Source organism: Leptonychotes weddellii, chromosome 3, assembly GCF_054177405.1.
Source record: "Leptonychotes weddellii isolate Sample4059 chromosome 3, ASM5417740v2, whole genome shotgun sequence".
NCBI classification, from domain to species: Eukaryota; Metazoa; Chordata; class Mammalia; order Carnivora; family Phocidae; genus Leptonychotes; species Leptonychotes weddellii.
The window spans coordinates 162,371,892-162,388,919 of record NC_138371.1 but is presented as its reverse complement, the minus strand read 5'-3'; the positions used below and the strand labels follow the sequence as shown (position 1 = coordinate 162,388,919).

General features: G+C 50.1%; 1 protein-coding gene across 4 annotated transcripts in view; it reads left to right on the top strand.

The window, feature by feature from the left end:
- Window positions 1-17,028, top strand: part of ABCC4 (ATP binding cassette subfamily C member 4 (PEL blood group)) — a 231,460-nt gene that overhangs the window by 30,343 nt on the left and 184,089 nt on the right. For all 4 annotated transcript variants that reach the window (XM_081815104.1, XM_031028548.2, XM_081815103.1 and 1 more), the window contains exons 2-3: window positions 8,541-8,651; window positions 9,207-9,327. In XM_081815104.1, the coding sequence (XP_081671230.1) occupies window positions 8,541-8,651; window positions 9,207-9,327 (232 nt within the window). The remainder of the gene's footprint in view (window positions 1-8,540; window positions 8,652-9,206; window positions 9,328-17,028) is intronic.

Below are 17,028 nucleotides of genomic sequence, written 5' to 3'. Positions count from 1 at the left end.
CCCCCCTAGTATCTTATTTTAATGTGAATGAATTTAGTGTGTTTTGATGGTAAGCAGAGTTCCTTGTGGATGTAGTTTTTTAGATATTTAGTAAATAAAATACAGAATTTTAAAATATATATTACTGCTATGCCAATTTAAGGAATTTAAGAATAAATTTGATAGATGCTTCAGTTGATATTAAATAGGGATATTAAAGTTTTTTTAAGGGATGGTTTGAGTTGCAGTGTTCTTGTTTTGATAGAGTAAATTAGTAATAGAGTATTGAATTTTAAACTCTGAGTTTTGATCATGTGACTTGTCTTTATGGTGGAGTGACAGTCCCAGAGTTAGGACCAAGCAAAGGGAGGAGAGATTTGTTTTAACTAGAGGGGAATAAGGCTGGGAGAGTAAATTGGATCTCTAGTTTCCTTCCACGAAGGAATGTGGCCTTTTTTTCCTTCCTTCCTCCTTCCTTCCTTCCTTCTTATTAAAAGGTTTTATTTTATTTATTTGTCAGAGAGAGCACACACAAGCAGGGGGAGCGGCAGGCAGAGGAAGAGGGAGGAGCAGGCTCCCTGCTCAGGACCCTGGGATCATGACCTGAGTTGAAGGTAGATGCTTAACCGACTGAACCACCCAGGCGCCCCTTATTGTCCTTTCTTAATGTTTCTTTGAAATCTCATTCCTGACTGTTTTCTTACCTTCCAAAGTCCATCATCTACAAAGTGGGTTGAAAACTTGTACTATTTCCCTTTTATAGGATAAAGGATAAAGTTCATTTGGAATATAAGACCTTTGGTTACCCCATTACCACACCAAACCCCATGCAGTTTTGAACCTGCTGTTCCTAGGCAGTATGTCTTTGCATGTCTGGTTTTGTTTTTCTGAAAAATTCTTCTTTCTTGCCTTGTCTCCTCAGTGGGCTCCAAATGATTCTCCTGAATTTTACTCAAAAGCTTTGTCTCTTCCTGGTAACCCTCCGAAACCTCCTTGAGGGTCCCCAGGTGTATATGCTTTCCACTTTTCATGGTGCAAATGGTTCCTGGACCTGGCCAATGACCAGAATTGGCAGGGCTTGGGGGGCCTTTGGAAAAGGCCAACCAGTTGCGTTCTATCTTGGCTTACTCTTATTCAGTCATTGCATGGGGCTTTGCCATCTGTTAGTCTTGGTTTCAAAACTCTCCAGGTTGAGATTGGGATTTTGATATTTAGCCAGGGTTGGGACTCTTGGTAGAAGTCCCAGACGAGAGCCTCCCGATGGTCATGCCAAGCATACTGTATGGCACAGTCTCCAACTTGAGCCTGCGTCTGCATCACCTGGGAGAGTCAGTAAGGTACAGAGTGCTGGCCCCAATCCAGAGTTTCTGAGTCAGAGGTCTGCAGTGGGGCCTCAAAGTCTGCATTTTCAGCAAGGACGCTGATGCTGCTGGTCTGGGGATCCCACTTTGAGAATCTGTGCTGTACAGGAGATTGGTCACTGGTGAGTGACCTGAAAAAAAACAGGAAATTGATCTTCTGTAGGGCTCATGATCACCCTTGTCATGTCATACTGTAATTCTTAAACATAAATCCCTCACTCACTGGACCTGGACTGTGAGCCCCTGGAGGGGAATTGGACCGATGAATACAGATATGGGTTTGTACCATTATCCTTGTTTTGGTGGCTAAGGGACTGCTGCCAATGCCCTGTGGTGACTCTTTGGGAACATTTGAAGTAAAGTTTTATGGCTTTTCCAGAAAGAGAAAAAGCTCAGGACAGTGGTTCTGGCCCAGGGGATTTTGGCATCCGGCAGTGTCTGGAGACATTTTTGGTTGTTGCAACTTGGGGAGGGGAGATGCTACTGGCATCTTGAGGATAGAGTCTGGGGATGCTGCTAGCTTTTCTTTAATACACAGGACAGCCCCTGCACCAAAGAAGCATCAGCCCCAAGTGTCAGGAGTGCCGAGCTTAAGAACTCCTGCTTTTAGGGGAAGGGGGTTCAAATGAGCTAGTGTGGGTCTTACTGTGAGATCCGTGTGCCTCTCATTTGTCACTCACCCCAGGCCCTGTGCTTGGTCTCCTTGACCCTGAGTACCCTGCCTCCCTCCACTCCTTGTCCCCCCAAGCTCTGCCCTGATGGAGTCCCCAGGCTGGACCTTACGAGCCTCCAGCGACAGGTTGGCAGAATCTCCAGGGAAAATTAACCCAATGACTAATAATTAGCAACAGCCAGAAGTGCTTTAAAATACATCCTTTTAACAATAAATGACTTATTTAATTGGGGCTAGGGCATTTGTTGAATGATTTACTGACTTCAGCTGACCTGCACATTCCCCGTTCATATAAGAACTTAAGGAGGGTTGTCTGGGTGTTCTTTGCCCCTGCTTCTCACCCAGGGGAGAGCTGTGCATTCACTTATTCAGAATGACCCACTGTGTGCCAGGCACAGGGAACACCATAGAAAGACTGTGTCCTGCCCTCATGGAGCTCTTGTTCTAAAGGGGAGAGAGACAAAATAAGTGAATTTTTTTCTCTCAACAAATAGATTGTAGTAAAGGGGTAAATAAAGAAGAGGGAAATAAATTAGAGAATCAGGGTGTGTTTGGTTTTTTAAGAGCAGGTAGCCTAGGCCTTGCCGTGGAGGTGACCGTGAGTTTGGGAACTGGAGGAGAGAAGGTGCCATCGTGGGTGAAAATGGGGAAGAGCATTTGTTCTCAGCAAAGGGACCAGCCAACAGGAACTTGGAACCCCAGCAAGCAGGCATGCCGGAACACTGGGCGAGGGGGACTGGGCTGGAGATGGGGCTGGTGAGCTGGGAGGGACCCCATTGGCAGGTTAGGCGTCATTCTGCTGCAGGAGAACAGCATGGCCTTGTGTTTTTACGAAGTCATTCTGACTTTTCTGTAGAAAGACCGGGAAACCAAGAGTGCGAGCAGGCAGGCCAGTTAGCGGGCTGTTGTAGCACGGAGACCTGGTGGGGGAAGCAGAGGCTCCAACAGGTGGATGGGGTCAGGAGGTCAGCTGTGGGCCGAGTTGATGGGTTGGCTGAGGGGAAAGGAGGCTTCTGGTGACGACTGGGTTTCTGGTCTGAGCGGTGGGCTCTTTGAGGTTGACACTTACAGAGCGGGGGAAGAATAGTTTTGGCAGGGAAATCAGGAGTTCCATTGTGGAGGTTAAGGGGGCTGCCTCTTGGCATCTGGGAGGAGGTGACAAGTAGGCACTTCGCCATAGGAATCCGGCGTTTGGTGGGAGAGGCCTGGCTGTCAGCAGCTGGATGGTATTGGAAGGCTGGGGATGGACACCTGTCCCCTGGAGAAAGCACAAGGCTGCACTCTAGTCAGTGGCTTGCAGAGTAAGCAAGAGGCTCACAGCCATCGGTGAGCGTTGCGGAGGTTCGAAAGCCCATCCTTGATGTGTTCCTCAGAAGAGTGAGAGGCAGGAATGTTCCAGAAGAAGAGATGAATGTGAGCAGCTGGGGTTTGGGGTTCCCTTTGTGTTGGGTGTGGAGGTCACTTAGAATGATGCAGGGAGTTGGGGGGTCAGGGGGAAGCCTGATCCGCTAAAGTCCCCGAAGAATGATAGGCAGTGACAGAGAACGTTTTATTTATTTATTTATTTTTATTTTATTTTTTTAAAGATTTTATTTATTTATTTGCCAGAGAGAGCGAGAGAGAGAGGGAGAGTACAAGCAGGGGGAGTGGCAGGCAGAGGGAGAAGCAGGCTCCTTGCTAAGCAAGGAGCCCGATGCGGGACTCGATCCTAGGACCCTGAGATCATGACCTGACCAAAGGCAGACGCTTAGCCATCTGAGCCACCCAGGGGCCCCGACAGAGAACGTCTTAGATGCAGCAGTGATAGCAGGTGCCATGGCTTTTGGAGCTGCCAGGGGTGTAGACAGCTAGGAGACACAGGCAGGGCATGGGGCCAGAAAACAGAATTGGGAAACTGAAGGGCCACCTCGAGGCTGCAAGAAAGTTGTGTCCCCAGGGGCCAGCCAGGGCTCTGCTGAGAGCACGGAGCGTAGGGCACAGGGGAGTTTGTCACTCATGGGAGCCAGTTCCAGAGAGCTTCATGGAGGGCTGGGAGGGAGAGTTGGGGACAGGGGTCAGACTGTAGGTGGCAGCTTGGAAGGAAGAGCTTCCTTTTTGGGGATAAAGTGTCCTTCAGCAGTTTGGAAGAAAGCATTTGAACAGGCACTAATGACCAGACGTTCAGAGCAGAGGCAGTACCAGACACTCTCGGGCTCAGAAGGGGATCTTGGTGATGACTGAATCCTGGGCCTAGCGGGGGCCGGGCTGGTTGTAGTGACTAGATCCTGCTGCTTGTCTCCTCCTTGCTAGTTCCAGCCAGCGGTGCTTTAATCCCTTCACAGTCTTGGGGTAGTAGCTTACTCGTGATTCTTCTCACTGGTACTGAATTGTAGGCAAAAATTTTTTTTTATAGAAGGGGATTAGGACAGTAATCCATGCATGATGGTTGTAGGGTCTAGGTGTTGGTGTTGGTGCGGGGAGATGGGTGGGGATGAGGACACGATGAAGAAGAGGTGTTGGATTAGCTGGTAGGAGAGGAGGAAGATAGGAAGTCCAGCCGTGAGCCCTGGAAGCTCCAAAGTCGAGGTCAGAAGCCTCTGCAGGGTCCACAGCTTGGAGGGGGGAGGAGGGAGCAGAGGGAGCTGGGGTAATGACCCATTTTGAGGATAGCTCACCTGCACGGTGGGTGTTCTGACCTTGCACTGGATGGATTCCTGTGATATCTGTGCCCAGGCATCATGATGTACCAGGCTCTGCGTTTGGTCATGGAGATTGCAAGTGGTATGGGAGTCGCGTTGTCCTGAGGGGTTGATAGTCCGGTGGACTGGAGGAAATCCCACTGCTGTGTTCAGTGCTGTGCAGGAGGTAAGAAGGAGAGAGTAAGCTGAGGAGGGAAGGACTGTTGGGGCAGAACTGGGTTGCAAGATGGCTTATTCGGCAGTGGTTTGGAATTGTTGACTAACTGTCCCCAGGGATACATTGGAAGTCAGAGTCTGTTGACTCAGGTCTCCACGTCCAATTCCTTACTTAGCTGGTGGCACAAAGTAGGCTCACCATCAGATGGAAAAGAAAACCTTTGGCCCTTGTTGGTGTCTGTGGGGCTCAGCCTGGCTTTTTGGGATTTGGGCACTGAAGGGGATTGGGAGGTCTTTAAATCAAGATCTGGGGTAAAAAAAGTCTCGAATGTGATTACCTAAGAGCTATGCCACCGTCAAGGCTGGTATTTGGTGGGTCTTTGTAGTGTTCAAAGCAACCCCAGCTGCTCCCCTCAGCAGCCTCAGGAGGTGTTCTCCCCATCTGCCAGAGGTCAATACTGAGAGGTCATATGGCTAGTTCAAGGTCATACAACCAAACCAGAAAGTTGGCACAGTCTGGAGAATTATGACACATCCAGCAGAATTTTTTTTTCACTAACTTTTAAAAAATTGTGGTAAAATACAGATAACATAAAGTTTACCATCTTAACCATTTATAAATATACGGTTTAGGGGTGGTAAGCTCACTCACATTGTTAAGCAACCAATCTCCAGGACCCTTTTCATTATCTTGCATTAGTGTTTCATTAAGCACGGATCCCCATTTCCCCTCTCCTCCTGGCCCCTGGCAACCACAGTTCTGCTTGCTCTCTCTATTAGACTACTCTAAGCACCTCAAGTAAGTGGAATCATATTTTTCCTTTGCGACGGCACCATTTTACGTTTCCCAACGGCTGCATGCAAGGGCTCCCATTTCCCCACATTCTTGCCGAACTTATGTATTTATTTTTTTGATGGTTGCCATGCTGGTATGTGTGAGGTTTTGTCTCACTGTGGTTTGATTTCCTTTTCTCTGGTGATGAGCATCTTTTCCTCTGCAAACAGAATTTTCAGGGCAGGGTGTCCTCATCTGGGTAAGCTGCATTGCTAATTGCCTCTGCATTTTCCACAGGGATACCTGCACAATAAGGGTGGCCCCGTACGGTTCAAACCTGTTTGGTGGTAAAGCTCACACGGATTTATGCTTTTGTCTGGGAAGGAAATTGAGACGGAGAGATATTGGAAGACCGGCAAACAGTCATAGAGGTGCTGAACTTGGAGCGGGGAGCGGTCCGGGACCGCGGGGTCCCCAGTACTGTTGCTGGGACTAGAGCCCAGCCTTCCACCTCCCGGACTGGGGTTCTTTAGAGGTCCCAAGCTACCAGAATTAGCAAAATCTGAAGCTCAGTTTCTCTCTTTGCTTCCTTTGTGATTCACAGAATTCATTTATTCAACAACAAAAAAATTCTTGAGCCGCTCTTCTGTACCCAGTATTGTGCTAGGGATAAAGCTGTCAATAAGAGAAATAGGATCTCTACTTTCCCAGGTTGTTGTTTGGCCTCTGAAATGTCCTTACTGGCAAAATCAGTGAAATGGTGTTCATGGTTAGGCTGGCTCTGCGTTAATTATTGTCATTTACGTAACATATAATGGATCTGTATAGGGCTCTTTAGATCTTCTGTACAGTTGTTTTCTTTTCATAATTAGTAACTTGTAGAGCTCATTTGAAATTATATAAATACTGTGCTCCACATCACACTTTTCACCATGAGTTTTAACTTCGTCGGTCATTCCCTAACTCCATGGTTCCTTCTGTATTTGTTTGCATTTCACAATTTTCCTTCTCTCCCGTTTATGTGGCAGTAAGGATTCATGGATTCTTCTGTTACTTAATGGTGTGACTCATGGCTATTTATTTGATGCTGGAAGTATCCCAGATTTGTCTGGTGAGAGCCCTTCAAGCTGTCTCCTCTGGCCTTTAGGCACATCCTCGTGATTCCTTGAGCGCTTCCTTATTGTATGGTGTGAGATGTTCCCGGCCCATCTTGTACTTTTCTCTGCCGGTTCTGGGTTGGTGTCAGCCTATGGAAGAGGTGCCGTTGCTAGGAATGATGTGGACTCTGCTCGCCCGGGCCGTACTCCATATGCGACCCCATAGGCATTTCCTTTTGCAGCCAGTGCTGTGGCCAGACCAGCCCTTGTGATTCTTGTGGTTGCAAGTCGCATCTCAGCAACGGCTTTTAGGGAACTTTAGAAAAGAGAGGGTTTATTATTCACGGGTTCTACAGGGTGCATGGCATGCCTGGGGCATGTCTGGGGCCTCAGGGCCAGGTGGAAGCAGGAGGAGCGGGGCTGGGCACACATCTGGATCTGGGGTTCTGCCTTTATAGAGGTTGAGGGTGGGGTGCCTGGGGTTTCGTGAGCTCACTCTTTATTGGTGAATTTAAAACATGAGAGGGAATTAAAGCACAGGAATGGAAAAGCCAGTGGTCAAATGGTCAGTTATCTAGGTCAACCTGAGTGTTCTAAAAGAAGAGGGACCCCCTGGCTCTTTATCTGGTGTGGCTGGCAATGTCTTCGTTGGAGATGGAGGTCTTTGAAGTGGATGCCTCAGCAATCAGAAGCTTAATGTCAGGCATTTAAATTATAATTAGGAAAGCTAATTGTCGGGTGCTTTTATAAACCGCCCCAACCTTGAAATCAGACATTTCCTCTAGGAGACCTGGTTCCTTTTAGGGAAGAAAGATATGAAAATACCCAGATCTGGGTGAAGGAGGCCGAATGGTACAAACTTCTAGTTATAAAATAAGTAAGTCCCGGGGAGGTCATGGAAGGCATGGCGACTGTAGTTAATAATTCTGTATTGCATATTTGAAAGTTGCTAAGAGACTAGCTCTTAAAAGTTCTCCTCATAAGAAAAACAGTTTTTGTAACAATGTATGGTAAAAAACCCCAAGATCTGGGCCCTAGAATACTTTTTACTACTGGTATGTCCCTGCTTCTGGGGTCTCTCAGTGGGTAGAGCTGTGTGAGAGAGAGTGTGTGTGTGTGTGTAAGCACATATTTATTCCCCCCAATATCTCTAATGTAGACTTTCAAAAAATTGAAGTATAGTTGTCCCACAGGGTCACATTAGTTTCAGCTGTGCAGTGTTGCCCTTCGATGACTCAGTGGGTTATGCTGTGTCCACCCCAAGTGTGGCCGCCGTCTGTCACCACACACCACACACGACTCTGTGCCTTTCATCCCTGTGCCTTACTCGTATTCCATAACTGGAAGCCTGCACCCCCGACCCCGCTTTTTGCACGCCCCCTCCCCCTCCCCTCCGGCAACATCAGTTTGTTCTCTGTATTTATGGGTCTGTTTCCGCTTTTTGTTTGTTCATTGTGTTTTTAGGTTCCATATATAAGTGAAATCGTATGGTATTTTGTCTTTTAGGCTTTTTTTTTTTTTTTAAACCCATGAATGTAGGATTCTAATTAGACAGATGTGTAATTTGGATGTGTATTACTTTCCTTTTCTCTTGACTTTTTTTTTTTTTTAAAGATTTTATTTATTTATTTATTAGAGAGTGAGCGAGAGAGAAACAGCATGAGAGGGGGGAGGGTCAGAGGGAGAAGCAGACCCCCCGCCGAGCAAGGAGCCAGATGCGGGGCTTGATCCCGGGACTCCGGGATCATGACCTGAGCCGAAGGCAGTCGTTCAACCGACTGAGCCACCCAGGCGCCCCCCTTTTCTCTTGACTTTTAACAGGTGGCTGAACCCCTTGTTTAAAATTGGTCACAAACGGAGATTAGAAGAAGATGATATGTATTCGGTGCTTCCAGAAGATCGCTCGAGGCATCTGGGAGAAGAGTTGCAAGGGTAAGGCACAGGCGGGAATGAGAAGGGTAAGAAGGAGTGAGAATTTCTGTGTGTGTCTTCGTGGTTTGGGACTTCACATGGGTTTTGCCTTCCCCTAGGCCCCTCTGGAGCCTCCTTCCCTCATTTGTGCGCTGCCCTCCCCTTAGGCTGTCCCCGGGCTTAGCCTACTTTGGTGGCTGGGGGAAAACCTGTTTCCTGTGCTTCTGTGGAGTGGAGGTTGCCAGCAGCAAAGGCTCTGGATGCCAAGCTCTGTCCCCAGAGATGGTCTCGCCGGAGGAGGTTGTTCGTGCGCCTGTCTGCCTTCCTGGCCCGCTCCCGGCGCTCTCATTGCAGCCATCCTTGGCCGGGACTTGTTTCCTGAGACTGGAACTTTTCCCCTCAAGGCATGTTTTTTCTGGTGCTTCAGATTCCGCCCGGGGGCCCTGTGAACAATTGGCCAGAACTGAGGAAGCAGCACCGCCCCCCTCCCCCCCCCCGGGGGGCGGGCAGTCATCTGTGCTTCTGAGTGTGCTTGGCCGTGCTGTTTCTCACCGCGCTTGGTTTTTCTCCTTGCAGGTACTGGGATAAAGAAGTTTCAAGAGCCGAGAAAGACGCCCGGAAGCCTTCTTTAACAAGAGCAATCATAAAGTGTTACTGGAAATCCTACTTAGTTTTGGGAATTTTTACGCTCATTGAGGTGAAAGCTTTCATGTGCGGTGTGTTGTTTTTCCGCGTGTGTGGGTGGGTACTCAGGTGGGCAGCACTGCTGGGGACAGAGGCAAGTGATTTAATGTCTGAGGATAAAGCACATCTAGGAAACATGATGCACGTAGCTCAGCAGTTATATTCATCTTCAGAATGGGCACATTCATAAGTGGACCTCGGGGGGATTACTGTGTTTCTTCTCATGAATTGCGGGAGGATGGTGCTGAGAAGTTTTATGCCGTTAGGATACTGTTGGTGCTCAGTAAATGTTATAAATGCTAAGAGTGATCCTTGACCCAGAGAAGACTCTACAAACTCAAGGAATATGTGCCCTCTGATTTGGAGGAAATAAATTTGGGTCAGAGCCCAGAATAACTTAGGTTTTCAGCAAATAACACCTAACTTGACCAAGCCAAGTCTGATAAATGTCTTCCCGTGAAGGATTTATTGCCTTTCGCCCTTCCAGGGAATCAGAACCCTGGGCCCTGTGTCTGGGCTGGAGCTGGCCAGACCTCTCAAGAGCCCATGGTTCTCTGGGCTGCCCCCTTTCCAGCAGGACACGTACTATGAGCCAAAAGCCCTCTGTGGAGGAGCTCTGGCTCCGTGAATTCTGGAGGATTCGTGCCCCACCCATTCTGGTTTCCTGTCCCTGGTTATTGGCGTGGATTCCTGGTTGGAAGTGGAGCTTTGGTGGCGTGACACTGTAGCTACTCTAGGAGTGGTGTGGAATGGAAGAGCAAAGGCAGAAAGCCATGAGGTCAGTGAGCTCCATTAGCCCGATGGGCCTCAGTCAAGATCGTCCAGTAAGACTGCGTTCTCCCGGGCGCAGCCAGTGAGAGCCAGTGAGCCTCTACCTGTTCTGGGCTGTGTGGCCTGCTGGAAGGATGCTGCAGCTCCACCTGGCTGGCTCTGCACCTTAGTACTGCCTTAGGGATGCTGGTGGCCCTGTGAGTGTATGAGAGTAGTTGGGATAGGAGTTGGGGTTGCTGTGAAGAGGTGGTTTTAGGTGGAGAAGGGCGGTGAGTTGTCATAAGTTCGTTTTGTCGGGCGTGAGATGGGTGGGCTGGTTGGTGGTATGTGGGAAGGGCAGCTCCTGTGTTAAAGGCTCTGTTGTAGGGAAGGGCAGTGGGTCGGTAGGTGATCCCCACCCTGTGTAACTGGAAAAAACCAGAGTCTGTCAGCCAGCAGGTGACTCATGGTCCTGGGAGATTGAAGTTCCCCTGGATGACAAAGGTGGGTTGGCCAGAGGGTGGGGGCAAGTATATGGAGCACCGGTTAGCCCCTAGATACTGCTGTGGCTTGTGACGGGCAGGGTGGAGATACACAGCAGTGGGACTGACTGGGGGGCTGGTGAGGGAGGGGACAGGAAACCCCGAGCCTGTCCCAGCCTGGCTTTGACCCATATACTCATGTCCCAGTGATGGGGTTCCTGTGCGGTCATGATAAGTCTCAGTTTGAAATACACCGGGTGACAAGTTGGGGTTTTAAAATGGTGGCCGGTGGGTGCAGGATTTCCTGATGAGATGTGGCTGCTGACCTCACAGAGCAGAGTGCTCGTGGATTCGGCTTGTCGGGAAGCCCGGGAGCCTTGGCATATGCCTGTGGCCCATGTCCGGTGTCTGGTTGGGCGTGGGCAGGGACCCGTGTCCTTGGAGTCTGGTGCTAGATCGTATCCTGGAGCAGGCCTCCCTTTGTGGCCTCTGGTTCTCTCCGTTCTCTTTGCTACCAAGTGCTGAAGAAGCTGAAGATGGCAGATCTCAAAGGCTGGCCCTTGTGGCTGTGTTTGGCCCGAGCTTCTGGTTTCCCTCACTGTTGTGGGCTGTTGCCCACGTGGGGTGGGGTCTCTAAGTCCCAGGTGGTCCCATCTCAGAATAAGCTGCAGGTCTGTGCTGGGCTTGGGAGGAGCAGGCACAGAGCTCTGAGGCCGCAGGAGCTGGGCTTCTTCCTGAGAGGACAGGCTCCACTCTGGCACGGGGAGCGTTGATGACCACGTTGTCCGGCCCTGGTATACCTACTACTGGGGCATCTAGGGATGCCGGGACCGGGGGCGAAAGGAGCGTGCAGCTGGTGAGAGCGCTGGTCTCTTTGGGGATGTCGGTTACCGGGGAGGGGAGTACGTGGCAAACGTGGCGGCTCATGCTCAGTAGCGTTAGTACTGGTAGCAGCAGTGGTGGTAGGAGCTCATACCCAGTAGTAGCGGCAGCGGTACTGTTACTAGTAGTATCACTACTACTGCCAGCAGCAGGGGCAGTAGAGACCTCCTCGCTAGCAGTGTTGCTAGCAGCAGCAGAGGCTCATATTCTGTAGTAACAGCAACAACGTTAGTAGTTCATACTCAGTGGTAATAGAACTATTAGTAGCAGTTTTGGCAGGGGCTCATACTCCGGGGTGGCGGCAGCAGGGGCAACAGCAGCACTGGTACTAGTGCAGTAGTGTAATAATAAGTACTTGAAAACTCTCAAACTGCTGCAAGGGGGGCGCCTGGGTGGCTCAGGCGTTAAGCGTCTGCCTTCGGCTCGGGTCGTGATCCCGGGGTCCTGGGATCGAGCCCCGCGTCGGGCTCCCTGCTCGGCGGGGAGCCTGCTTCTCCCTCTCCCACTCCCCCTGCTTGTGTTCCCTCTCTCGCTGTGTCTCTCTGTCAAATAAGTAAATGAAATCTTTAAAAAAAAAAAAAAAAAAGCCACAGGGGTGGTAGGGGAGAAACCGTGCGTGAAAATGTATGAAGCAGCTGAGAGAAGAGCACAGAGCTATTGCCAGAGAAAAAACACCTCCTGTCGGCTCTCTGACCATCGTGGGTGGGGGCCTTGGCAAGAGAAGGCGTCAGGACAGAACACAAAGAGCGCTCATCTGGCAAATTCGGAATGTTCTGCTTCAGAAACCAAGCTGGTCACTTGCATGCCACATGACCCTAAGTCCATCCATGCCCTCCTGTGCCGCCGTTATCCGTATCCATGGAAACTCCTGCCTGGTCTACCTCAGAGGGATCCAGGGACAAGTAAATGGGATGCAACAGCTCACAGTGTCCGGAAACCAGCATCAAATCGGTATAAAGGAAGATCACCCTTATTATACACGAGTCCTGGGAAGAGACCTAGTCCATTCTTGATGGCAGAGGCTGGTTTCACACAGGACTTGGAAAACCCACTGCTCCCCGACAGGCAACAATGGTAGAACAAGAACTCTTGAGAAAAGTTGCTCATAAAAGCCAACTTTTCTAAGGAGTTGCCAGAAGTTTCACTTCTAAGCAGATTTTTTTTTTTAATTTAACCATTATGAATGCAACCTTTTAAAAAATGAGTCACCTCCTTCCCTGACATCTCAAAGAAAATGGGGGAGAGGCATTACCTTTGTTTGTAACTCAGGGTCAACACTGTGGATACCACTAACCTAATGCTACACACCCAAGAACAGGCAGGGTGTACACAGCGGGTCTGCCCTGCAGGTCTCCTCCGCTTCCTCATCTGGCCCTTGCTGTGCAGTCCTTAGTGGTTCTTCCCGCCCCCCCCCCCCCCCCCCCCCCGCCCCATGTTGGCTACCAGCAGCCACTCCTCAGCCCCCTGGGTTAAACAGAGGTGGAGGGCGCTTGGAACAGAGTAGGGACATAAATGCAAAGGCCCAGGACAACTCTCGAGGGATCAGCCCTGAGTCGAGGGACAACCTCGGGGCGGTGGGGGAGACCACCTCAAAGGATTTGGTTAACTTCTTGCCCATCAGCTGAGTTCCAGCCTAAAGATGTAGGCAAACATTTGCCTCCCTGCAGCCTCCACCTGGATCAGAAACAATTAGCAAAAGTGGCCTCAGACAAAGGCCAAGTCACTGATCAATGCCCGCAGCACCTGGGGCCATTTCCAAAGGTCACTGGTAGAGTGACCTAACCCCACCCCCACCCCCCGGCCACTCCTCCCCTCTCAGGGCAAGGGGACTGGGAAAACCCACCCCACTAACACCAGCAGGCAGAGACCGCCTCTCTCACAGATAAGGCCCTGGGTGGTGTGGGGAGACAGTCTCTACTGCTGTCTGCCCCAAAAAGAGCCTTCAGGCTCCTCCTCCCTACCCTCAGGGCTCTAGACAGGAGGACACCTGCTCTGTCCCCACCACGTCCCCATGGAGGTGCACACAGGGGCCAGGCGTGCTGGGGGCTCGCTGGCTGTTGTTTTCTGGTTAGCGTTGGCCTGCAAGAACGCCGTGTTCGACATCAGCATGGAACTTGTTTCTGCGAGCCTTACAAGCATTCCTCAATTCTCACATGACGGAGATTTTCACTCCTTTGAAATCCAACCTCCAAAGCCTCGCCCTGGCCTGCATCACCGTGCCTCTCCCCACTGGTGGCTGCCAGGAGCGCCCGGGGAAGGCCCTGCCCACGCGTTGCTTGGTGCTACGCTGCTTGCAAACCACGGATAATCAGCGAGCCTCAACCTTTTGAGAAAATCCAAAGGTTGAGTTTAGACCCTCCACTACCTAAAATATGAAGACCAACAAGCAGCAGAGAAGATCCCAAAATGGGAAGCTGCTTCATTAAATCAACTATTACACTAGCACTCATCCCACCTAACTCAGGAACTACCTTTAACCACTGAAAACCCAAAACAGCCCCTGAAAGTGATTTTGAACTGTAACAGATCCTTCCTCGCTCCACCATACAAAAGCATTTCTCATGTCTCCAAAACAGCATTGTGTCAACAGGCGAATCTAGAAACACAAGGGTGTATCTGTGTTGGATTTCAGGCTCCTTTTACCGCCAGAGAAAATTCAAGGTTTACTTCTGGTTGAGCTCTAACACCGTGGGTTGCCTGAGCGTCCCGGCATCAGGACGCAGAGCCCCAGCACGTATTCTCTCAAAGACACAGAGTGAGAATGATCCCCACGGGTGCTGGTCACCGTGCTCGTCGAGGCCAGTGTCTCGTTTTCTGCTGGAAACCACCGAGATACCGGCTGCGTCACAGCATGAAGCAGCAGGCGCCCTCCGGTAGCAGCCCAGCCCCCCTGCACACGGGATGCGCCTGCTCCCAGCCAGGTCTGAGTCCACCCCAGACCGTCACTGTGCTACCCCGGGCCTGCTGCACACCCTGCGTATGGGAAAGCGCCCAAGCGCCCTCATCCTTGCCCAGCAAGTGCACGCCCACGAGAGACTCACAGACTCCATCTCTCGTCAGGGAGCCGGGCACCTGCTGAGTAACAACAGAGAGAGCTCGGCCTCTGCCCAGATCATCCGAGCCCCATCTGAGACCCCGGCCTTCCTGCTGGTCGGTCTCCAGGAGCTCATCTAGAACGGGGCCTTACGCATGTGGGTGGCTGTTTACAAACTTCCGCACCGGGGCAGCCACACCCGCATCCACTAGGGGGCGGTAACGAGTAGAAGGTGCCTTTCTGAGGGGCTCCGGATGGATCTGAACACACCGTGCTGCTACCGCGGGTGTCAGCGCCCGAGCCCCGTCCAGCAGCCAGGGGACACCCATACCCGAGCTCTGCCCAAATTTACAGTCCCGCCTGACTTCCTGTCGCCCAAGCCAAGTTCAAGATGCACGTGTCTGAGACCTGATGTCAGAGCTCTCAAGACAAGCCTTCCTGCCACTGGATGAGCGGTCAGCGGCGGAGACGGTCAGGCTCGCCAGTCACAGCACCCACGATGGCATCGCGGCTCTGTCCTTCGTGCGCTGCGGGACCCGGGCACACCGTGTAACGACCTGGCACTATGTGGCCTCTTTCCTAAGATGCAGATAAAACTAATACTCGCCCCTCGTCTCAGCTGGCCAAAGGAATAAAAGTATTATCACATGTAGTTTCTTTTTTTTTTTTTTTTAGGATTTTATTTATGTATTTATTTGACAGAGAGGGACACAGCAAGAAAGGGAACACATGCAGGGGGAGTGGGAGAGGGAGAAGCAGACTTCCCGCGGAGCGGGGAGCCCGATGCGGGACTCGATCCCAGGACTCTGCGATTTAAGGACTGAGCCACCCAGGCGCCCCACCCCTGTAGCTTTTTAAGAACACTTAAAAATATAAACCTAGAATATGATTGAAGGGTAGCAGAATATGCCATCCCAGAATATGCCTTTTTGGGATACAGATTATTTTGAGCTGATTAATTTTTTTTTTAAACGAAGCTCCATGCCCAATGTGGGGCCTGAACTCACAACCCTGAGACCAAGAGTCTCATCTTCCACCCGCTGAGCCAGCCAGGCGCCCCTGAGCAGATTGGTTTTGAGAAGCATCAGCCACAGAAGCTCTGAAAACAGAGCAGAAGGTTATCCTTCTGTAAGGGACAGTTAATTTTATAAAGGAAACCTACATTTGTAAGGATGTCTCCCTCTTTGTGCCAGGAAGACAAGGGTGGTTTTTAAAAAAAATTTTTTTTTTTTTTAAAGATTTTATTTATTTGAGAGAGAGAGTGAGAGAGAGAGAGCACAAGAGGGGGGAGCGGGAGAGGGAGAAGCAGACTCCCCGCTGAGCAGGTAGCCCGATGCGGGACTTGATCCTGGGACTCCAGGATCGTGACCTGAGCCGAAGGCAGTCGCTTAACCAACTGAGCCACCCAGGCGCCCGACAAGGGTGGTTTTATTTTTTTTATTTTTTATTTTTTTAAGATTTTATTTATTTATTTGAGAGAGAGAATGAGATAGAGAGCATGAGAGGGGGGAGGGTCAGAGAGAGAGGCAGACTCCCTGCTGAGCAGGGAGCCCGATGTGGGACTCGATCCCGGCACTCCAGGATCATGACCTGAACCGAAGGCAGCCGCCCAACCAACTGAGCCACCCAGGCGCCCCAAGGGTGGTTTTAAATCACAAGAGAATCCTATCCTCGGAGAAGTCTTTGAGACGACTTAAATCGGCACAATAAGCCTTACCCCTGTTTCCCATGCTTTTCCGGTTAAACCCCCATGGCAGTGGTTCTGGCCTCTGGGATTTACTCTGTTTTTCCTGGGGGCTCTCCCATGTATGCTGGAGGTATGCCTGTTCATAAACTTCTGTTGGTTTCTCTCCTGTTAATCTGTCTTTTGTTACAGAGGATTTTAGCCCAGAGCTCAGAAGGGTCGAGGGAAAATGGCTATTCCTCCCCTGTGGATTAAGCTTGCATGTCCCCCTAAGCCAGCTTCAGTGGGTATCAACTCATGACTGGTCTTGACCCATCTGGACCCCACTCACTCTCATGCTTCCCAAGATTATTTTCAAGCAGTTCTTAAGTACTGCATCACTTTATCTGTATTTTAGTGTGTATCTTTAAACACTATGGACTCTTTCCCCTATATAATCTAATGCCATTATTATGCATAAACATTAACACTGATACTAGATATCATCAGTATCTAGCTAGTGCTCACATTTCTTTCTTTTTTTTCCCTTGCAGCTTGAATCCATATCCAAATCAGGTGCATTTGGTTGATAGAGGCTGTTTGGGTTCCTTTCCATTCTCTCTCACTATAATTTTATTTATTTTTTCTAATCAAATACTTGACACCGAGTTGTTTGTCCCATAGAGAGTCCCACAGTCAGGCTTTGGCCTATCACTTAGGCCCTGTATCATTGAACATGTTCTTCTGGAAACTTAAATTGGTGGCTAGATCTAGAAGCTTGATCTGACTCAGTTTTTTTTTTCTCTTCTTGTCCTTGGCAGATTTGCTTCATAGGTCTGGTGGTGTGCCTCACGTGTTAGGTACATCGTGTCTGCTTGTCTTTATTGTGTGGATGATGTTAGG